This window comes from Camelina sativa, chromosome 14 (assembly GCF_030686135.1).
Source record: "Camelina sativa cultivar CO46 ecotype springtype chromosome 14, ASM3068613v1".
NCBI lineage: Eukaryota > Viridiplantae > Streptophyta > Magnoliopsida > Brassicales > Brassicaceae > Camelina > Camelina sativa.
This window is the reverse complement of record NC_141893.1, coordinates 16,164,715-16,185,463: the sequence shown is the minus strand read 5'-3', so window position 1 is coordinate 16,185,463 and position 20,749 is coordinate 16,164,715. Positions and strand designations below refer to the sequence as shown.

The following is a 20,749-nucleotide window of genomic DNA, read 5'->3' as shown; positions in this document are numbered from 1 at the left end:
TCGTTAAAAGTAAAGAAAAATATCTCGTATATATGTTTTTAGGTACCAAATATTATTAATATTGGAACTTGTTCTTGGAGTGTATTTACTATACATGACGATGTATCACTAAAGTCCATTGAATATATCATAAGGAAAAAGTAAAAGGCGTAAAAGAGAGAAAAAAAATAATAATAATTCAAACGTATAAGGTAGATAGATGCCCACCAACGAATGTTTAGTTCATTGCTTTCACTTAAGATTTTGATGTTTCCTTAGTCGTCAACACTCGAGCACACTGAATTATACGAAGCATGACGATTGCTATCCATCCGACAGACCAAAATAACTAAAATATTGAGATAAATTAATTGCTGCCAAATTGATTTTGTCATGGATTTGATTTGAGTTGATGAAATGATGTTTGTTAAATATTCATAACTGAAATAAATTTTAATATGTGTAATTGTAATTTGAATACGGATATTGGCAAAACAAATCTATGATTGATTTCAAATTAAAGTTAAATATATATAATGCAATTCGTATCTAATTTTTATATTTTTTCAAACCCACAAGTATTAGAAAATATAACGACTTCAACTCTAGACTTTTCGACTAGTAATAAGTTTTTCTCTTTTTATATTAACTAAAAAAATTACAAGGATTAAAGAGTATTTCTTTAGTTAAAAGAACAATAAAAAAAAATATAGAGTAAGTAGTGATTTTCAACAAAAATAAGTAAACAAAGAAAATTATGTTTTCATACAAACAAAACAAAGAATGTTTAACATCTATATCCAGCAATGGAGACATCGGGTTAGTTTGTTTTGAAATAAGGACATAGTCAAAGAATAATCGAATAATGATTTAATTGAAAAACAAGTTTTGGGCTAAACGACCCCGAAAAAAAATGATTAACATCAGTTAAACTAATTAATGTTTTTTTTTTTTTTTCACAAGCTGGTTGAATTGAATCTTATACTAATTAGGAAAATCTGAGTGATAGATCAAATAATTTAGTTTAGATCACATGGATGATCGAAGAACAAGTCATCAATGAAATTTTTTGATATGGATGGGTGAGTGGCAACATAACAAAAGATAATCACATTACCTAAGCCAATATCAAGTTGATGACATAACAAGTGATCAAAATTAGAGGCTAAGCCATTATCAAATTGGTTACTCAGTTATGTCATTAACATGATATACAAGATGATCCACATTGGAGCCTAAATTATGATTATATTAATTATCGAGGTATAGATTTATGATCATGAGATCATGAGATTTGATCTTTTAGAGTTAAATAGCCGACCAGAGTGATTTGGAATGGGATCAAATGGTAAAGTTGAACAATTTGTATGAGCTTAACGAAATAGATGAACAGCTAGATGAGTGTGGTGAGTTTATAATTAGCATCTCAACGTAGTTGGACGATTGAACTGATTGAATATTTATGTATCTGGACCGGATAATTGATCATGTCAAACCCAAACTAATAGACTAAGAAAGCATCTAGACTTAGTCGTTGTTCCAATGGATCTTGGCGGAGTTAGGATACCGATTAATATGTTTTATAAAAACATGGTACTTGAACCTTATGATCAATATGATTAATGAACGAGTGGTTTTATGTTAATTAAAATCTTTTCTGTTATGTGGTTTATAAAAAGTTAAATGAACCTAAGAATAAAAACATTTTATTAAGTTCTAGATACATGAGTTACCAACAAAACTTCACGTAAATCACATCAACGGAACATCTCCGTACAAATTGATTTATATATTATAACTTCTCTTTATTTCTTTCTCGTAACTTCTCTTTTGATTTACATATATAATAACTGAAAATATATATTAACCAAAATCGTAATGTGACCGAAAACAAACTTTAGTTCTTGTATACGATTTATTAATCATGGGGCAATTAAGTTCGTCTACCAATAAATTATCTAAAAAACTATTCATAAACCAAATAATAGATTGAGAGACTCATCCAATTTCTCTGTGGCCACGAATAGTTTACTATATACCCTCTAATATAAAACCGAAAGGCCTCCCAATATTAAAAATATTCAAATCAACATTTGATATCAACCATCTATTTATCAAATAAATAAACATATATTATATATCAAAATCATCCAAATTCTTGAGGAAAAATCTAAGAATTGACAATTGAAAGTATGGTTGTCTTCACATTGTATGGGTAGTCGCATTTGACAATTGAAACACGGCCTTGTGTCATTGTCTTGTCACGTGCAACGCGAAACATCCCAAACCTTACAATTTTAAAAGTTTATACTTTTATTTATTATTGTTTTCAAGTTTTGAAAGCAAAACGGAATATAAAAGGCACGCAAAAGGTACATTCACCAATAATTGCAACATACACCCACCCACTCATCCAAACTATTAAATGCTATCACATATTTTGCAAACAAAGTTATACTATTTCATACCCCTACAATGTAAATCTAACCAATTTCAGTTTGATAAATTAGCTAAATAGATCTTATTGTCAACACACAAAGTTTGATTGGTTTTTGTTTTTAATAGTTTGTTTTTGACATGTAGAGACAAGTTTAAAGTTGTTGGTGCTAGATGATGATGAATGATCTTGTGATAATATGACATAAAGAGGGATGGCACAATTAGTAGATCCATAAGAATCAGAAGGAGAATTATGGGGAAAAGAGAACAATTGGTCTTACTTTCTTTCTCTCTCTAGCTCAAAAGTCTTTCATCTGTCCTTTCTCCTTGGGCTACCCCCAAATTGATTGACTTTCTTCTTAAATTATTACTACTTTAATCATACAAATAAAAAATAAAATAAAATAGGGTAATACTACAAAAATTTAAAATTGTACTTTTGAGACGAAAAATGAAGTTTGCAACTATATTTAGCAACTCCAATGACTAGCTTAGCAAGCATGACACATTGTTGCTTAAAAATCGAAATCATCTCCCTTAAATAGGTAGAAAGATGACTATGGCCATCTCCAATGGTTTTCCCTATTTTTTCCTCTATAATAGAAGAATTTTATAATTGGGGTGAGTTTTACTCCAACCACCTGTATTCTCATCTCTAAAATAGAGATTGCTATTTTTTCCTTTATTTATAAAGGAACCTTTTAAAAAAATATGGTTCCTCTAAATAAAAGAAAAAATAGCAATCTCTATTATAGATGTGAGAATAAAGGTGGATTGGAGTAAAACTTATCTTAACTTACCTCTATAATAGAATTCCTCTATTATAAATGCAAAAATAGAGTACTATTGGAAATTGGAAATGATGTAAACCATATTTACTTAAAATGTAAATAAACTTTTCTATTCCTCGTGGTATAAGTAAAATTGTTACATGACCTATTCATATTCGCGCACTAAATTAAAAGAAAAAATAAACATTATCATATATTTATATATATTATAGTATATAATGGGAGTATAATTATAAAGCTTAAAAGATGGCTTCTGTCACTCTCTCACTTTCTCTGTGCGGTTTGAGGCAAAGACTGAAACACTGCTGGATAGTAATTTACTGTCTGTTGTACGAACAGAGAAGAGCACGAAGTCCACAGAATGTCAAAAAGTATATAAATTATTAAACCATCATTACATTATCATTTCAATCTTTGGATCTTTTCGTACAGAAGCTCTCTCATCCACGTGTCGTAGTCTCGACGATACGATTGTTGGGTTAGGTCTCTGCTGCTCTGCAAGCCGTCAGATGAGAGATATTGCCAAATGTTGCGAAGATGTTATACTGATCAACAAGAAAGTGACCAGTAAAGTTTACGCTCCTTCCTTGTTTTCACCTTCATGAGACATCATCTCTCTCTCTCTCTCTCTCTTTCTTTCTTATTCCTTTTTTTTTTTTTTTTTTTCATTTTTCAAAAAGTTTATAAGTCCTTACAAAAGACAAGAAAGTTTTATTAATTAAAATGCTCATTCCATTAACCAAAGAAAGACTATATATGAGTTTACATTTCTGAAAATGTCGTGCTATATACAGATACAATATCAATCTTTATATAGTCAGACACATGTATAATAATATGTTAGTATATACAGTATATAACAATTATAAGAGATGCAAAACAAAAAAAAAAGGTGAAAAGAGAGCAAAGGAAGAGACTAGTATTTGATGAAGTTTTGCAGTGTTTAATTGAGTAGCTCGAGGAGCTTTTTTGCATGGGGAGGAGAAGAAGCTGTGGTCGTGGGTCCTCTCAACGTTAATTCAAACGTCAAATGTGTGAAAAGATTTCATGAAACTATGGTTTATATATAAATATATATATATATATATTGAAATATTCATAATTAATTCAATTTTTCAATACTTTGAGATATAGAGACAATGCTATATAATTAATGTGATGATAAATTTAGGTGGAATTTTTGTGAATAATTGAAAAAGAAAAAAATGGAGAAAGACAAAAAAAATAAATTATTCTCAAAGAGGACAACGGATAATAAGGCGAAATTCTCGCGGGAACCAACGCCTCCCCTCTTTTCTCTCTCCCTTCCCGTAATAAATAAATATACAGACAAATTACATACCTACAAATATACTCTCTTGTACAATACATACATTATACATTATAGATATATATATAAAGACTAAAAAATACATCAACAGTTCTCTTACTTATATATAAATCTCGGATTTTCTATATCCAAATTAAAATTGAAATACAAAGAAAAACAAACATTTCTAGTGCATTAAAGACACCCACTAGATAAAATTGTAACAATTTGAAGAACAGAATAATCTATAACAGCAACTATAACAATTCAACATTTATTTTTCTCCTATTTCTTATGATCAACAGGCTTGACATAAATTAAATCACATGCAATAGAAAACATATAACAAAACAGTTATATAGAAAGAGAATGTAACGTATCCATATTTTAGAACAAAGATTAGTTTGTTTTTAAAAACGCAACTTAAATAAATTTTACTTGTCACATAAATTATGAGATAAAATCCGATACCATGTGTATGTAGTTAAGAATGTTTTTCAGTGTCATCATACTCAAAATAATAATAAGAAAAAAAGAGTCAAAAGGACCAGAAAAAAAGAGAGAGGTGTTGGGGGAAATGTCAGACGGTGGCGAAAGAAGTGACGTGTCAAAGGGATTTGGTCAATAAAAACACGAAAATTTACTGTCACAGAGTACCACCACCACCTCTTGGGGACCTTCTCTTCTTATCAACGACTATTCCTCCTCCTTCCTTCCTTCCCCCACCAATTCGTTTTGTCATTTATTGAGAGCTCTTTCACAGTCCTGTCACTGTATCCCTTTCTTCCTTTTTTTTTTTTTTTTTTTTTTTTTCTTTTTTGCACAGACAAAAATTCCTAAATCATACATAAGAATTGACAATTTGTTGGAAACAAACAAAACGAATTGTCAATTTTCATATTATTAATCAACGTTTCTTTTGTAGTATTCTTTGATTAGTTTTTTTTCTCTAAAAAATATATTATTTGACGAAAATTTCCCAAAATAATATTTTAAAAGTACCTTCATTCCCAGGCTCAGGCCCAGCCCAGATCCAACCAATAAAACTGTCTCCATAGTTTCAACTTGTATTGGATATGTTCGGTCGGCTACTGCAATCTATTAGACTATATGCTCTCTAGCTATGTTGCTCTTTCGTTTCAAACGTGATGTTGATCTAACTCTGATGTAGCCATATATGTTTTCGTAACAGCACAGAGGAACACAAATTTATGCGAACTTTAATATCTTTTATAAGCCAATGACTTTGTCTCGTCACCAAATGAGGTCACTATAAAGTCTATAATCGACGAAATACATTCAATAACATGATATATATAAAAATCAGTCAAGACATTTCCTAGAATACTACAAAGTACCTCACAAGCCAAACTGGGAGAAGTCCAGAAGTCGATCGAGACTTTTCACGAGTAGGTCGGAACTTCCTGTCTACTGGCTTTGCTACTGTGGATGGTCGCTCTCATAGTCCACTCATGCATTGGAGTCTCATGATCTGGTCTAGAGGAGAATGCTTAGCTTCACTAGCATATAGAGCGTTGGGCTTGGATTTGCGCCAAATTCCCTGGTCGGAGCCCAACAAGATAAAGGTATAGCTGTGGTTGTCGATGATAGGCCATGAATCTTATAAAGGTGACCTTACCGTGTGAAGACACTGTGGAAGATAACATGGTCCCTTTCCTGCTAAGCCTCTTGTCTTATGCAAGATTTGGCCCCTTGAGTTTTCGACTGTTGCTCTTTTGTTTGGGCATTGATTAAAGCTTATTGTAACGACCTCACAAAACAAAGATATAAAGAATCCTTCAGGATATAATCGTGAAAAGAAACCAGTCGGAACCATTGTTCTTTTGGGTGAACAACTCAGATCAGATTCCATGTCGGTGCCAAACAAAGAAAGAGATCATAAACTGACCAATTCCATCACTACACAGAAACTGGTCTTGTTTCTTTAAAATCTGATTGGACCTCAGAATATCGAGATATCTGCTGGCGTCTCATCGATAGAGGCCAAGCTTCTCGTGGTATCACACTATCTTGATTGGCCTCTAGGACTAGAATAGAATGTAAAAGGAGACCAGCAGTAGCGAGTTTGGTAACCGTCTTCATCCAAAAGCTCCCCAATATTACAGAATCATTTCGTCAGGAAGTAAAATTCTTAACTCATTCAGCAGCACGTTTTAATTTTGCAACGAACGAAAAAGGTGAAATAGTGAAGAGAAGTTTCACGCGATACTACTCAACGACCAAACTTTAGTCAATTCAAAGACTTCCACAACAATGTTTGCAGCTAAAGAAAAACAAAGACCCAACGACATCACTGTCTTATATAATACGCTTGTTCACGACAGAAAAGTCGACACATTAAGCCCTACCCACGACAGAGACCCCAAAACCAAAAGCCTAAAATTAGAAAAAGTCAAAAGGAGAACCACAAAGGCGGGTAGATTAGAAAGCAGCTTCCTTTTGATATTCGTCATCATCCTCTTTTTTTTACTTACAACCCACCTGCACCTTCTTCATGGTCTCTGATGCTTCCAGGAATCTCTTTCCCCAACTTTGGCTGGTGTCAAACAAAAAACGTTTTGTGAGCATCTTGTAAACATTATATTGTAAACTTACCATTCACGAGATCTCTACTACTAACTTACCTGGTTTTGAAGCGTTGTTATGGTGGACCTAAGCAGATTATCTCCTACAATCACCCTCAGTTTCCTCACAAAATCTGCTCTCGTCATCTTCTTTTCCTGCAGAACAGATTTCTTAAATATTTCAGCTCATGCAATTATCAAAATCATATATACATAGCAAACTCTCAGAATCAGTTTTTACTATACCCTCAGTTGTTGATAGTCAGCAATGATCAACGACATGTCCTTCTCTGCAACCTTATGTGAGATTGCTGCAAACAAAGTTGGAAAAGGCATCCATGGAGATTTGGGTGTAGTAGTGCTTGAACCGACACTATTTGCGCTCCCTGAACCTCCAGCTCCCTGCTTTTTTAAAAACACACAACAAAAGTATCGTTGTTGAATCCCTCTCTTACTATAGAGAGATTATACAAAGAAAAACTACATAACCAAACTCACGTTTCCCTCTAACTGCGGAGGAAGATCCTTAGGTCCTTCCAAAGTGACCCCCGAGTTATCACGCTTAGCAATCAAATTCCCTGCAGAAACCAGTGTATGTCATCGACTTCTAATACTACACAAAACAGAATTTGATGGATCGAAATACCCATTAAGGCGTGGATATCTCATCCGACCCCCGGATGATGAATCAGAGACGTGTCTCTTGAAACCCAAATGTGTTATAACACCGGAGGTCGTTAGGTTTATCATCACATAAGGACCCTTTTTTATCTAAATTTATCGGTTGAGACCTGAGCTTCAGCCAGATCTCTAAGCTGTGTCCCTTTCAATGCGTCATCAGTTGATTTGAATGTGGGAAATTTTATATGTGAGGAACAAAAAAGAAACAAACTAATCACCTTCAGCATTGGGGGGAACAGACAGCTTGAACCTAACAACAAACTCTGGAAAGATATGAGTGTTCATATTGATGTTCCAGACTATGTAATTCTTCGGGTTCTCGACATCATCAACTCCATTGTCGTATTCTTCTCCACCAGAAAAGAATTGCGCTTTATCACCACGAAGATGCTCCATATTCCCCATTATTACACGGCATAAAAACATGTAACGTACACCGTTTTCGTCAATATCACAATATCTAGCACTGAAAACAAGTTCACTGTTAGTACTTGGCAACCTAAGTACCTATAGCAGAGAGGAAGGTAATATACATGATCTCTAAACATGGAAAAACAAATGAATACCGAGACAAATTCAACGACAGAGCAAGAAAATACCTGAAATAAGGGCAGTCTGCAGCAGTTAAATGGATCCCAACACCATAGATGGACTTTCTAATAAATGCTCCACCAACTCCAAGTCCTTGCATCATAATTGCCGATAGAACTTCCCTCTTTGCAGGAAGCCAGGCGTACCTAACGTTTGCATCACCTCTATGTTTCTTGGTGATCTCAACCTGCTTCTGGAAAAGCGCCAGACGAGCTTTAGCAATCTCACTGGAAAAACGGCCCACATCCAGCACTGCAACGTGCCCTAGAGAAGCTGTGCCTACAGCAAACATTTTTTTAACTGCATCTTTATCAAGTACTTCGGTTCCAGTAGGCTTTGAACCAGAGACTATAGCATCAGTCTCATCCCATTTCGAAGCAGCAGCTCCAAGCTTGCGACTGCAGCTATCCTCTGTTGCCTCGTCATAGTGCTCATTTGAGGATCGTTGAGCACATGGAACATCGTCCATATTATCACCAGACTCATCACTGCACTCCTCCAAGTTCAACCTTGGAGGCTCGCCACCATTAACATCAATCTCAAGGCGCAGTTTGATATCTTGTGGAGCATACTGCTTTGGATCTTCCACACGGTTACGATGGCAACAATTGGTCCTTTCATCACTGTCGTAAATCTCAGGGAAAAAGCATTTGCCTCCAACGTCAATCCATGCAAGAGGGGTTTTAGCCCCTGTTTCCAAATCCAGTCTGTGCATGTGCAAGAAGTCCAAAATATAACTGCGACCACACAATTCAAACTCAATCGCGGCTCTCTTTTCATCTAGTTCATTTCGGATGGCGCAGATAATATGCTCAGGCAAATCATTCCATTCACCATTCTCATAGATCATAACACGTTTCGCAGCTCCAGTCTTCTTAAAATAAGAGTAGTATCTGACCAGTGACTTCCCAGAGCGATTCTCATAAGCACTAAGCTTGTTTTCACCTCCCAGTTTCCTTCTCTTGTCAGGAACCTGACTCTGCCCATTCGGTGGGGGAACATGTTGCAGCTGTGCACATGAAACTCCAGTAACATATGCAGCACAGGTTGCTACGCGCTTCCTCTTCTTCCCGAACCCATTTTCACACCTACTATCCAACACCTTGGCGATCTTGGCTTCCATTTCTATATATTAACAACGCTAATAAACCTATAACCTTGTAAGAAAAAGTCAACTGTGTAGCCTCTAAGTAAGTCCCTAGCAGTCCTAAAGATAGATTCTTGCCGACAGCATTAGACAACACTGCAAAAAAGACAATATTTACATGTTAACACAGAAACAAACCAAATCAAAACTCAATCAACAAACCTAGAGAAAGACAAAACACAGTAAAACCTAAAGCTATGAAGCTTAAAAATACTCACCCAAGTGTAACAGTTAAAGCCTGATAGATACAAGTGTTCATCATGTTCTCTGTCATAAAAATAAACACAATCAGAGAAGAAGTGCCACCGTCCTAAATCAGTTTTTTTTTTTTTACAGCCGCCGGCAAGATAAGAGTTCCTGCAAAATACAAATTTAAAACTGGTCAATTCCTTTTATCAAAAAAAAAAAAAAAACCTCTGTGCCTTCTTCACAAAATCAATAAATCGCAACAAGTCAATAACAGTTTCATTTGATTTGATTTGATTTCATCAAAAAAAAAACGCAGATCGTGGCCAAAACTCACACAAACAACTCAAAAAATCAAACGAAACAACTCAAATCGTCTCAGAACCATACGAATCTAACCCGATCTACAACAACCGACTTCAAAAGAAACATGCGACGAATTAAGAACAGAAACCAAACAAAAAAAAGAGAGATAAGCTAACCGACCTTCTTTTTTTTTCAGATCGATCGCTGAGGCAAGGGTTCTCAAAGCAAAAAGCTAAATCAGAAAATTAACAGAGAGGGAGAGAGAAGAAGACGAAGAAGAAGAAAGGATAAGATTTTGTTTTTGCTTATAGAGAAGAAAACCCTAAACCGGCGATGACGAAGAAGAAGAGACTAAATCGAAGGAGACGAGTCATTTATATATGAATCGGCGATATTGAAAAAAAGGAGATGAAGAAGAAAATCTTAAGTCGGCTGTTCCTGAGTTTTTTTTTTTTTTTTTTCCTCTTTTCTTTTTCTGTAACCCAAGAAAAATTGCTTGGACGAAAAGCAAATCATGTGGGTTTTCATTAAAACGACGAGCCGGTCATTTAATAAAAGTCAAAGTCGATATCTGATTGGGTGGTGACATTTACTTGTAGAGTCGGTCAATACCTCAATACAAAGGTGATAGATATGTTCGAATACAATAATGGAATAATATTATCATGAGGAGAATAAAATAATTATAAAATATTAACGTAACGGGAGAAAAAAAAATAATTATAAAATTATTGAAAAAAAAAAATACTAGAAAGTGTGTATTGACGGACCATGATTGATAAGATTGTGAAATCGATGGGTAGTAAGGAGCTTTTAGAGTGGAGGGATAACTTGGACAATAGAAAATTAGTGTTTTCATTGTATAGAGATCTACATAGTATTCACTTTATTATAAGGTGAATAAAAAGGTTTTGTTGTATGGCAAGTTGAACACAGATTTTTTAATAGTTGAGAATATTTTAGAAGGTTTTTTCATAGTATATAATTCTAGGTTGGAGCTCATTTTTGGTTACTAACAAATTAAATATATAATTTTACAATAATTTTTTAAATTTTTCGCGCGTAATATTTGTAACGGTTTTCTTTTGTTTCGCAGCAAAAAAATAGTAGACGTTATATCATCAACCGTTTTTTGAATTTTAGTGCGTTTGTTTGTAACGGGTTTTTATATATGTAATATTACAAGCAACATATGCATTACCAAAAAACATAATTGAACAATTAATAGTAATAAGGAAAAATATTTCTACGGCCAAATACATTTTTATAATGGTAATGACATCATTTAGAATACATATAATTTTCAAAACACATGGTAAATAAGATTCTAAAATCCATTAAATTGACTACCTCTTGATATATTTCCAAAAAAAAATATTTCATTTTTTTCTTTAATGTTATATATCACATTTCAAACTAAGTTTTTTTTTTGTCAACTTTGAATCGACAAAACCCAATTTATAGTCAATTTCTACTATGCCCGACAACACGGTTTAGTGGAGTTGAACTCTGATGGGATCGGTCGCATAAGTGGTTACTTGACTAAAAATATTTTCCAAATTTTGTTCTTCTTAAAATGGAGAGTTGCATGACTTAAAATATAGGGACATATGTTTGTTCCTTTAGTAGTGTTTTAAGATAATTTTGTTAATTGTAAAATAAGATTTTGATAATGGTAACTAACATTTCGATTCACTTATAAATCTATAAAACACACTATATGGATGAAGAGAATAGGAAGTAATTTAATTTCGCCTCTTCCACTACATCTTCAATTGCGTTAAACAAAAAATTAGTCAAAAAGTTGCAAACAAGGTCATATTATTCATCATAAATTATTTAGTGTTCTCTTATAATTAAAATAAAATATTAACAACTAAAATAATGTAGTTTTGAAAATTTTTGATTCGTAGTTTTCAGTTCCCACACTTCAAATCAATAATCTTTCGGGAGTCCAGCATAGAACAAGCAGATACAAGATTTTGAACATGTCTGACTTGGATGAGTGTCAAAATTAACAGAGTTAATAATGGGAGTCTCGAGTATAGGTAGAGAAGCATTCTTAGGAAGACTCTTAACGAGACCGGCCCTAACCATTTTACTATCTAAAAAAAATATTTAGGCATTAGAAAAAAATGTTGAAAACAAAATTTACAAATATTTTGCATTTTTTGAAGTCGAATTATCGACTTTGAATGACAAAAATAAGGGACTTAACCATTGATGGGGCACTATTGCATAACTCCACAAATGGTGTCCCATCAGTTATTAACTATAACATTTGTTTTACTAGTTTTAGCTCATGATTGGTCATGTTTATGATATGACACAGTGCCTTGCTTAAGGTGTTTTGGAAATGGCATTTGCCCTAAGCCACCGATTTTTTAAAATTTATTAAGCCACATTTTTTTTTCTATCTAGGCTTATATATATTTAAGTTGATGACATAAATATGTTTGTAAAGTGGTGTTTTGTTTGAGAAATCCATGACATTATGTAATTACAAAAAAATCAATATTTTTTATGTATAAGGAAATTTCTGCACATAAAACAATTACGTTTTATAGTTATAACTATAGTATAAGAATACTAATGGAAGACAATTAAAAAAAGGAGATAATTAAGAATAAAAGTATTATGTTTTGGAATTGTGGCTAAAAATATTTTTGAAAAAAAGATAAAAAAATTTGGTTTATACTATTTTTTTTTCATCTTAAGATCATTGTTGTGTTTGAAATAAATAAAAAATATTTTAATATTTTTGATAATAAAAGCCACAATTTTTATCCGCCCTAAGCCACAAATAACCTGAGCACGACACTGATGTGACATCTTAGTCAGTAAGTATTAACGAATTAATGAACGACATGATAAATACGGATATAGACCATATTTTAATATTTCATGTAGTAAAATTCAAAACTAAACGAATTCATATAGTTTTTTTTTGTTAGAATGGAGGATAATTACGGAAAGTAAAAAAATAATACTTTCATTGCATATACATTAGTCTTATTGCTCATGCTTACGTTTATTTATAGTTGTCTCATTCGAAATATATAGAAAAATTATTCTTTGAGCCACCTAAGCTTTTGAAAATATTTCAACAGAAAATCATCATTTTTATTTTGTCATTCTTAGAAAATTGAAAATTTGTTAGAAATGCCCCTTTAAGATTTTTTTTAAAAATACTATTTTTTGATTATTTTCATTTTCAACCTCTTTCACACGATAACAATATGTTAAATTAATTTGTCTACTTAAAAAAAATATGTTAAATTAATTTTTAGAATTTGTTTTTTAGATTTGGGTTCTATATGTTAGGGTATAGTTTTAGAGTTTAGTATTTGGAGTTTTGGTTTTAGAATTTAGTCATTTTTATATAGAAAATAGTATTTTTGAAAAATAAGACAGAAAAATGGCCATTTTTGAAAATACCCAATTTCATACATGTTGATGAAAACAATGATAAGTTAGAGATTGTTCAAACTTTGTGCTATCAAACGTTTTAATATTCTAATATAATGATGTTATTTTAATTTTAAATTTTAAAAAATTATTTTTTGATAAAATATAAAATTGATTAATCACCATAAAAAAAAGGTTTATGACTAATAAATGAAAATAAATTTTAAAATAAAAATACACATATATATATATATATATATCAAACTCCTCTAATAACATTTGACGTCATGGCTATGAAAATAAAACCATCAATCCCGCTCTTCTAATCATAGCTGTCTTGTAGTTGTATTTCAGTCTATAAGTCAAATCCAGCATCCGGTTAAGATATCAAGTGGCCTTAAAACCATTTTTTTTGAAATTTAGAGGATTCCTCTATTAGGAAATAGCCATCATCTTATTGAAAACCAATCTCTCGATTACTCGCATAAGGTAACTAGTCAAATTTAATTAAATCATTAATTAGTCTTATTTTATGTATTAAATACTAAATAATACATATCTACAAATTGCGCATTTAAACCCAAAAAAAATAGTGTAGTCCTTTAGTTTTGAAACAATTTTCCTAGCTTACCTAAATTTATTTAGTGATTCCAATTGTGGTGATAGATTATCTAACTGATCTAACTGAGGCTACATATGATACTATGGGGTGTATTGAAACCATGATTTTGGAAGATTTTATGATATTTAAGAAATTTAGAATTTTGATAGATTTTAGGGAAGTTGATATGATATATGGTAAAATTCTTTCTAATCCTACCTAAAACCATGTGATTTAGATTTCTGTATTTTTAACTAAACAAATCATCTCAAATCTTCTAAAATCACTAAAACTTATTAAAATACGAATCCATAAACTGTTTTGAATAATAGTGGATTGTAAAGTAAATTTTTATAATCATTAGTTCAATAACAGTGGATTTTAATGGACTTTTTAAAATTCATGATTGAATAACATAGGATTTATAAATTTTACACAAATCACTTAACATATGACTTTTTGTGTTTAGTGTAAAAAAGGAAAAAAAATTTATATTTTGTTCTATAAGCATTCTTAATTTTTAATAATGATAATTTTATATCCACTATAAATATTTTTTTTTTAAAAACAATATTTCTTGTTAAAGATAGAACCTTATTATTAATATAGTGAGAACCGTCACACCATTCATAAAATAAATTATTATTTTATATTGGATTTTAACTAGTTTTGCAGTTAAAAATATATAACTCAATTCATATATAAATGATAAATCTTACAATATTATATGAAAAATACTTGTTTGATTTCATATCTTAATAACATTTCTAAATCAATTGATATATACGGCTTGTTTATTATTCAACCCATGTGCTTTGAATGTAAAAGATCATGACTGACCAACGTTAACACCTTTGATAGCAAGAACAAAGGAGATTAAGACCCGTGCTAGAGTACGGGTTAAAATTTATTTTATTAATATTGTAATTTTTATATAAAATATAATTTATGTGATTGTTTTTAAAAGTTTTTTGGATAAAACATTATGTAAGAAAATCATATGTTAAATATGATGATTTGAAGAAAAAAAACACCTATTTGTAAATTTTATATTGTTAATGATTCTAGATAAGTACTCATGCTATAACACTAGTTAAATTTTATTTTATACAAAATTTTGTATATTTTATATTTTAAAATAAAATTTTAAAATGTTGTAGTAGTTTATGTATGTGAAGTTATTTCAACAATGTATATTCTATATTATGACTTGAGTGTCATTATAAAACATAATTTTGTAAATTTGATTTTTTAAAAGCGAGTTATTATATTATGAGTAATTGAATATATTATTATACTTTTTTTTAATATACTTGGTTTCTTGAAATTCTTTCATATTATAGTGACATATTATTGACATTGCTATAACAAATCAATTTAGAGTGTTTATAGTTTCTAACTTTTATATCAAGTTTCAATATTTTAAAAATATTTCAAAACAAATTATTTAAAGGTTATTATATAATATAAAATTATAAAATTCAACAAAAAATTATGAAATTGAATTGAAATATTCAATAGATATTTAAATTTTTAATTCAATAGATATTATTCAGTAAATTTTATTCAATAGATATTATTTTTAAAGAATAATATTACTAAAACTTGAATATTTTATAGATTGAACAATTTATATTTGTTTAAAAAATTCAACTTATGGTATATCCAGAAATAAAAATATTTTTTAATTATAATAAATAATATGATAATTTATTTGTTTCACAAAATAAAATAGACTCATATATAAAAATGAGAGGTGAAGTATAATGATAATTAACAAATTAATATGTTAAGTTAGATATCAAAGGATTTTCTTTGATGAATAACTTAATAAAAGAAATTAATATGGTAAGTTAGATGATATAAAATGATTCTTTAGAATATTCTCTTTAAGATTTTTGGAAACAACGTGCTCTAGTAATAAAATCTTCCGAAAATAAATTAAGATTGCATCCACTATTTAAATTGTAACCAATTAATCTATAACCTATTTGTAACTAACTTATTAAAATTATATAGTCTACAAAACAATGTTGTGTACTTCCGTTTTATTATAAAGGGGATTTGAAAGAAAAATACTTAGGTTCACTCCTAAGGTGAACCCCTTTGTTCACTTCTTTCTTTTTAGCCAATCAAAATCTTCTATACATTATTTCATTTTAAAAATAAATCAAAATTATATTAGAAAGCAAAACAAATTAAGGAACAAATTCTGCATACTTTTAATTAAGGAAAGTTAAATATTAGTTTGGTTTAGATTTTACAATTAGAACAAAATTATGTGTCGGTTTGAGTTTACAAATAAAGTGGTTAAGGTTTAGATGTTACAATTAAAACGAAATTATATATCGGTTTGGATTTACAAATAAGTGGTTATGGTTTAAATTTTATAATTAAAACGGAATTATATGTCGGTTTGGGTTTACAAATAAAGTGGTTAAGGTTTAGATTTTATAATTAAAATAAAATTATATGTTGGTTTGGATTTACAAATGAAGTGGTTAGGATTACAATTAGAACGAAATTATATGTCGGTTTGGGTTTACAAATGAGATGGTTAGGGTTTAGATTTTACAATTATAACGAAATTATATATCGGTTCGAGTTTTTATAAAAATGTACAGATTTTGTTTAATTATTTAATAAGGAGTTGAATGAATAGATTCTTAAATGTATTATAACATGTCAGATTTTCATTGGTTAAAATAAAGAGAAGGTGAACAAAAGGTTCACCTTGAACCCAACCTTGAACCCAAGAATTGTTCAATTTGAAACCCCCTATATACGTTTGCAATATACATTACAATTACAAATTTGACAAAAAAGACGACGGAGCTATTTATATAGTAGTCTTTAAAACTCCACCCGAGTGCACAATGCCACAAACCAATAAACACTTATTTAGTATCTAAAGACTCTTCACGCTCTCATTTTTGCAGCTGCTTCTTTGATCTGTTCAATAGTGAAAATGCCAAAGAAGTCGTCATCTTTTACAGCGTTGATTACAGCAAGTGCTAAATCATCGACGTTAACCGGTGGAGCCAAGAGGAGATCAGACGCAGGGAGAGCTCTCAATGGTCTAATCAACCTCTCTGCGGAACCATAGATCTTGTCTAGTGGCTCCCCGACCAGATCAAGTGGGACCTCGATTCCGTTTACTTTTCGTTTCCCGTATATGAAACCGGGTCTTAGCACAACTCCTTCAAGAACGACAAGCAGATCACAGATAACACTTGGTAAGCTTTCTGATAGGATATTTTAAAAACAAAAGACACAAAAAAACGTTCTCTTACCGGAGGTGGGATATTTTGAAAGAAGTTCTGCCTCCGCGTTACGTTTTCCAGTGAAATATCCGCTGGAGAGAATAAACGGCGGAAGATTGTAATCGTGAACAGTGATCAAGACGAACTTAGGAACCCCTGCACATGATGAAAGGCTAAAAATGAAAAAACAAAACACAGAAATGCTGGTAATAACTCGGATATATAGCTATAGAGACACTTAACCGAAATCCTTAGCAGCAGTCACAGCGATAACGTTAGCTTCACCGTTGATTCTTTTCATCTGTTCTTCATTTCCAAAACCACCAATAGTTGAAACAACAGCAGTGGCACCAAGAAGTACTTCATCCCAGTTCAAGTAGAAAACATCACCTACGAAATCCCAAAAGGTCCAACAACACATACACTTTAATTTGGACATGTCTATGTGAATCTTTGATATAACCAAAAACACAAGTGATTACCAGTAACCCATGTAACCTGATCCAACCATGAATCTTGGAAGTTAGGACGACCCGACCTAAAAGATCAATTAAGGAGATTAGTCATTGAAAAAAAAGGCGAGAGTGTGGTAAAGAACTCAAAGCACTCTGGTTTATACTTTAACTATACCTGCTAACACTCACAACCTCAATCCCATTGGAGATTGCTGCTTTGCAGATAGCTGAACCAACGAAACCATTGCCACCAAGAACTACAAGCTAAGTAAAAGAAATTGCCTTTTCAACTGAGACAGAAAAATCATAAAACCAAAACACAAGTAAAAGCTCGCCTCTTTCGCTTTTCTTACCCTTTCGGATTTGACATCTGCCACAACATCGATTGGGGATGACCACGAATCGCTGCTTAATCCAGCTTCAGCATAAGTACACTTCACACAAGACTTGAACAATCTGTAAACAAACGTAAAAAAACCAGGCTTCTCATTATTCAACTAATTTTTGTGCATTTGATTACTAAAGATCTTAACTTTCGAAAACCCCAATGCAGAGATTTTGATAAGTTGTTCAATCATATCCATGAATCCACAAAATTCAAAAAAAAAGAAATGACCTGGGAGATAAAGAGCGAGGACGAAATGAAACGCCGGAAAAAGCAGGTGGATGAGCTGAAATGGCGGAGAAACTAAGAAACGAAGCCATTTTCCCGGTTTCTGATTTTCAAAATTTCCGACAGAATTGTTTGATTGTAACAACCGGAGAGAAAACTAGTGTCTGTAAATCGCCGGAGAAGACGGCCAAGCGAGAAAAATGTTTTTGAGTACTACGCGGCGGAATTGAAGCAAGACACTTTTTTTTGTTTTTGTTTACTGTGTTTATTTTAAATGGTTTAAATCCAATATCCAAAACGACGCCGTTTAAGTTTATTCAATTAAAGCCCAAATAATCTTAAGATAGGCCCGTTTGATCAAGCGACGCCGTATAACAGTGATGAAAGACTTGAAGACTCTCCGTGAAGACGCAGACGTAGACGAAGAGCAGCAATCGAAGAGTAAAGAGGGATTTGTGTTCGTTTTTTTTTGTTTCTTCGATCGAGAATGGTGAAATCGACTAGTAAGGATGCTCAGGATCTCTTTCGTTCTCTTCGTTCCGCTTATTCCGCTACTCCGACTAATTTGAAGGTTCCGCCATTGTTTGTTTTCTCTTAAACCTTCGTTTTTTTTTATGGATCAATGGTTTATTTTGGAATTATGTCGAAATTGAACGTCACTGGAAATTTTTGATTGCAGATCATCGATTTGTATGTTGTTTTCGCTGTCTTCACTGCTCTGATTCAGGTACGTACTCTAACCTGTTGGAATTATGGTTTCTCTAGATCTGCGATTCTCGTTTATGTTTCTTATGGATCTCTTGTCTTATTTCACACGTCCGTGGTTTGTGAATTTTGGTGGATTAGGTAATCGATTTAGATCTAAAATCCCCCCTACGAACCTGTAACTTTAAAATGCAATGTAGTTTCGTAGCATTGATGTGCAAATGGGTTTGTTCTTTTACGTATCAGTCTTTTGTTTCGCTTTTATTTGAATGAAATGGGTAATTTGTATGTGAGTTTCTAAGGAAATGAGGAAATGGCTTATTCCAGTAGTACAAAAATTCCTGGTTAAGTTATTTTACTTACCTGTTTCTCATAAGGAGCATTTCAGTGGAATGACCAAAATTATAAGCACATGGCCACTGGAGTTTTAATGTTGGTTTTTGACTGAGTAGGTGGCTTATATGGCGATGGTGGGATCATTTCCGTTTAACTCATTCCTTTCTGGAGTTCTCTCTTGTATCGGGACAGCAGTTCTTGCTGGTAAGTTTATCTTGAGTTTACGACTGACAAATCTTTATACCTTGAGAATGTATAAATCTTACAGCATTCTTTATTTTGTGTTTATAGTTTGCCTCCGGATTCAAGTGAACAAAGAAAACAAGGAATTCAAGGTAATGCTACATTGTTTTAGAACAAATTAGATGAAAATTTTAGTTCTCTTCAATGATTATACAACTGTTTTTGTTTATCACAATGAAAATGTTTCATCATCTCCCTCCTCCTTACCCCCATGTTTAGTTGATTGATTTATATTTCCATCCACACTCAAACACTTCCATCTAAACCGTAGTGATACTGCAATTCTAATGATTAGGTGTGTTATTGTTAGTGTACTGAAAGACTATTGTAGCTAACCTAGGAGGATACGTATGGGAATGTGGTTATCTTTGATAGATTACCTTACCAACAGAGTTTAAGTAAGTTTGTTAGCTATGATATAAGAGTTTGGAAGGGAATTGGGCAGAAACTGTTTTAGGCAATCTTGAAGAAGTATCTAGGGTCTAGTTGGGTTTGTGGGAGAGTTAGTATACTATGTTTGGGATTGAAGATATTTACAAGGTTCTAAACCGGGAAATATAGATGTTGAAGAAAGCTTCTGAACATGGGAAACAATTTTCTTAGTAACATATCATTGATCTCATATTTCCCCAGGAGCCACTATAATATATCCATAAATATCGACTTTTTCCTTCAAAAACTGCAGGATTTGGCACCGGAGAGAGCTTTTGCTGATTTTGTTCTCTGCAACTTAGTCCTCCACTTGGTGATCATCAACTTCCTCGGATAGGTGTTTCACTCTTCCTATCCACAAGTCGCTTTCATGTTATCATGTGCCGGAGTTTTTAGGTGTCACTTGGAATTAAAAACTCTAGTTTGAGATATTTTTGTTGTTGTTGTCAAAAGAATCAAAAACTTTTATTAGTCACAATAACATAGCTCCTGCCGCAATGGGACCATTGGTTCAATTAGGTTCTCTCGGCCTATATTAGAGCCACTCACAATCTGACAGTTGTCAATAAACCCAATCCTCAAGTTGGTGAGTTGAGTTTTGTGCCGTTTATGTCACAAACAAACTCGCGACACTCTTTAAATGAGAAACAAAAAAAAGGAAAAAAAAAAGAAGGGGAGA

The 20,749-nt window shown here is 32.1% G+C and overlaps 3 protein-coding genes across 6 annotated transcripts; 1 reads left to right on the top strand and 2 right to left on the bottom strand.

Annotated features, from left to right (window-relative positions):
* Nucleotides 1–6,722: 6,722 nt before the first annotated feature.
* Nucleotides 6,723–10,649, bottom strand: LOC104777256 (inactive poly [ADP-ribose] polymerase RCD1). 4 transcript variants are annotated; one of them, XR_015580573.1, is made up of 8 exons: nt 10,195–10,649; nt 9,741–9,879; nt 8,384–9,618; nt 8,003–8,250; nt 7,602–7,918; nt 7,350–7,508; nt 7,164–7,259; nt 6,723–7,075 (listed from the first exon to the last, which is right to left on the bottom strand). XR_015580573.1 is itself a non-coding variant. In XM_010462739.3 (8 exons), the coding sequence occupies exons 3-8, from the start codon at nt 9,496–9,498 to the stop codon at nt 7,010–7,012; spliced, it is 1,764 nt and encodes a 587-aa protein (XP_010461041.1). In that variant the 5' UTR covers nt 9,499–9,618; nt 9,741–9,879; nt 10,195–10,649; the 3' UTR covers nt 6,723–7,009. The 4 variants fall into 4 exon arrangements, 2 of the variants coding, with proteins under 2 accessions (XP_010461041.1, XP_010461042.1); XR_015580572.1 differs by having other exon boundaries at nt 7,350–7,505; XM_010462739.3 differs by having other exon boundaries at nt 7,602–7,681.
* A 6,133-nt stretch (nt 10,650–16,782) lies between these two features.
* On the bottom strand, nt 16,783–18,615 carry LOC104741817 (uncharacterized protein At1g32220, chloroplastic). The gene is made up of 7 exons (XM_010462738.3): nt 18,358–18,615; nt 18,095–18,197; nt 17,917–18,005; nt 17,769–17,824; nt 17,530–17,676; nt 17,317–17,442; nt 16,783–17,223 (listed from the first exon to the last, which is right to left on the bottom strand). Exons 1-7 carry the CDS (start codon nt 18,444–18,446, stop codon nt 16,943–16,945), a joined length of 891 nt encoding a protein of 296 aa, XP_010461040.1. The 5' UTR covers nt 18,447–18,615; the 3' UTR covers nt 16,783–16,942.
* A 90-nt stretch (nt 18,616–18,705) lies between these two features.
* Nucleotides 18,706–20,585, top strand: LOC104741816 (dolichyl-diphosphooligosaccharide--protein glycosyltransferase subunit DAD1). Its single transcript, XM_010462737.3, has 5 exons — nt 18,706–18,925; nt 19,034–19,081; nt 19,512–19,599; nt 19,687–19,730; nt 20,324–20,585. Exons 1-5 carry the CDS (start codon nt 18,842–18,844, stop codon nt 20,405–20,407), a joined length of 348 nt encoding a protein of 115 aa, XP_010461039.1. The 5' UTR covers nt 18,706–18,841; the 3' UTR covers nt 20,408–20,585.
* Nucleotides 20,586–20,749: the final 164 nt, after the last annotated feature.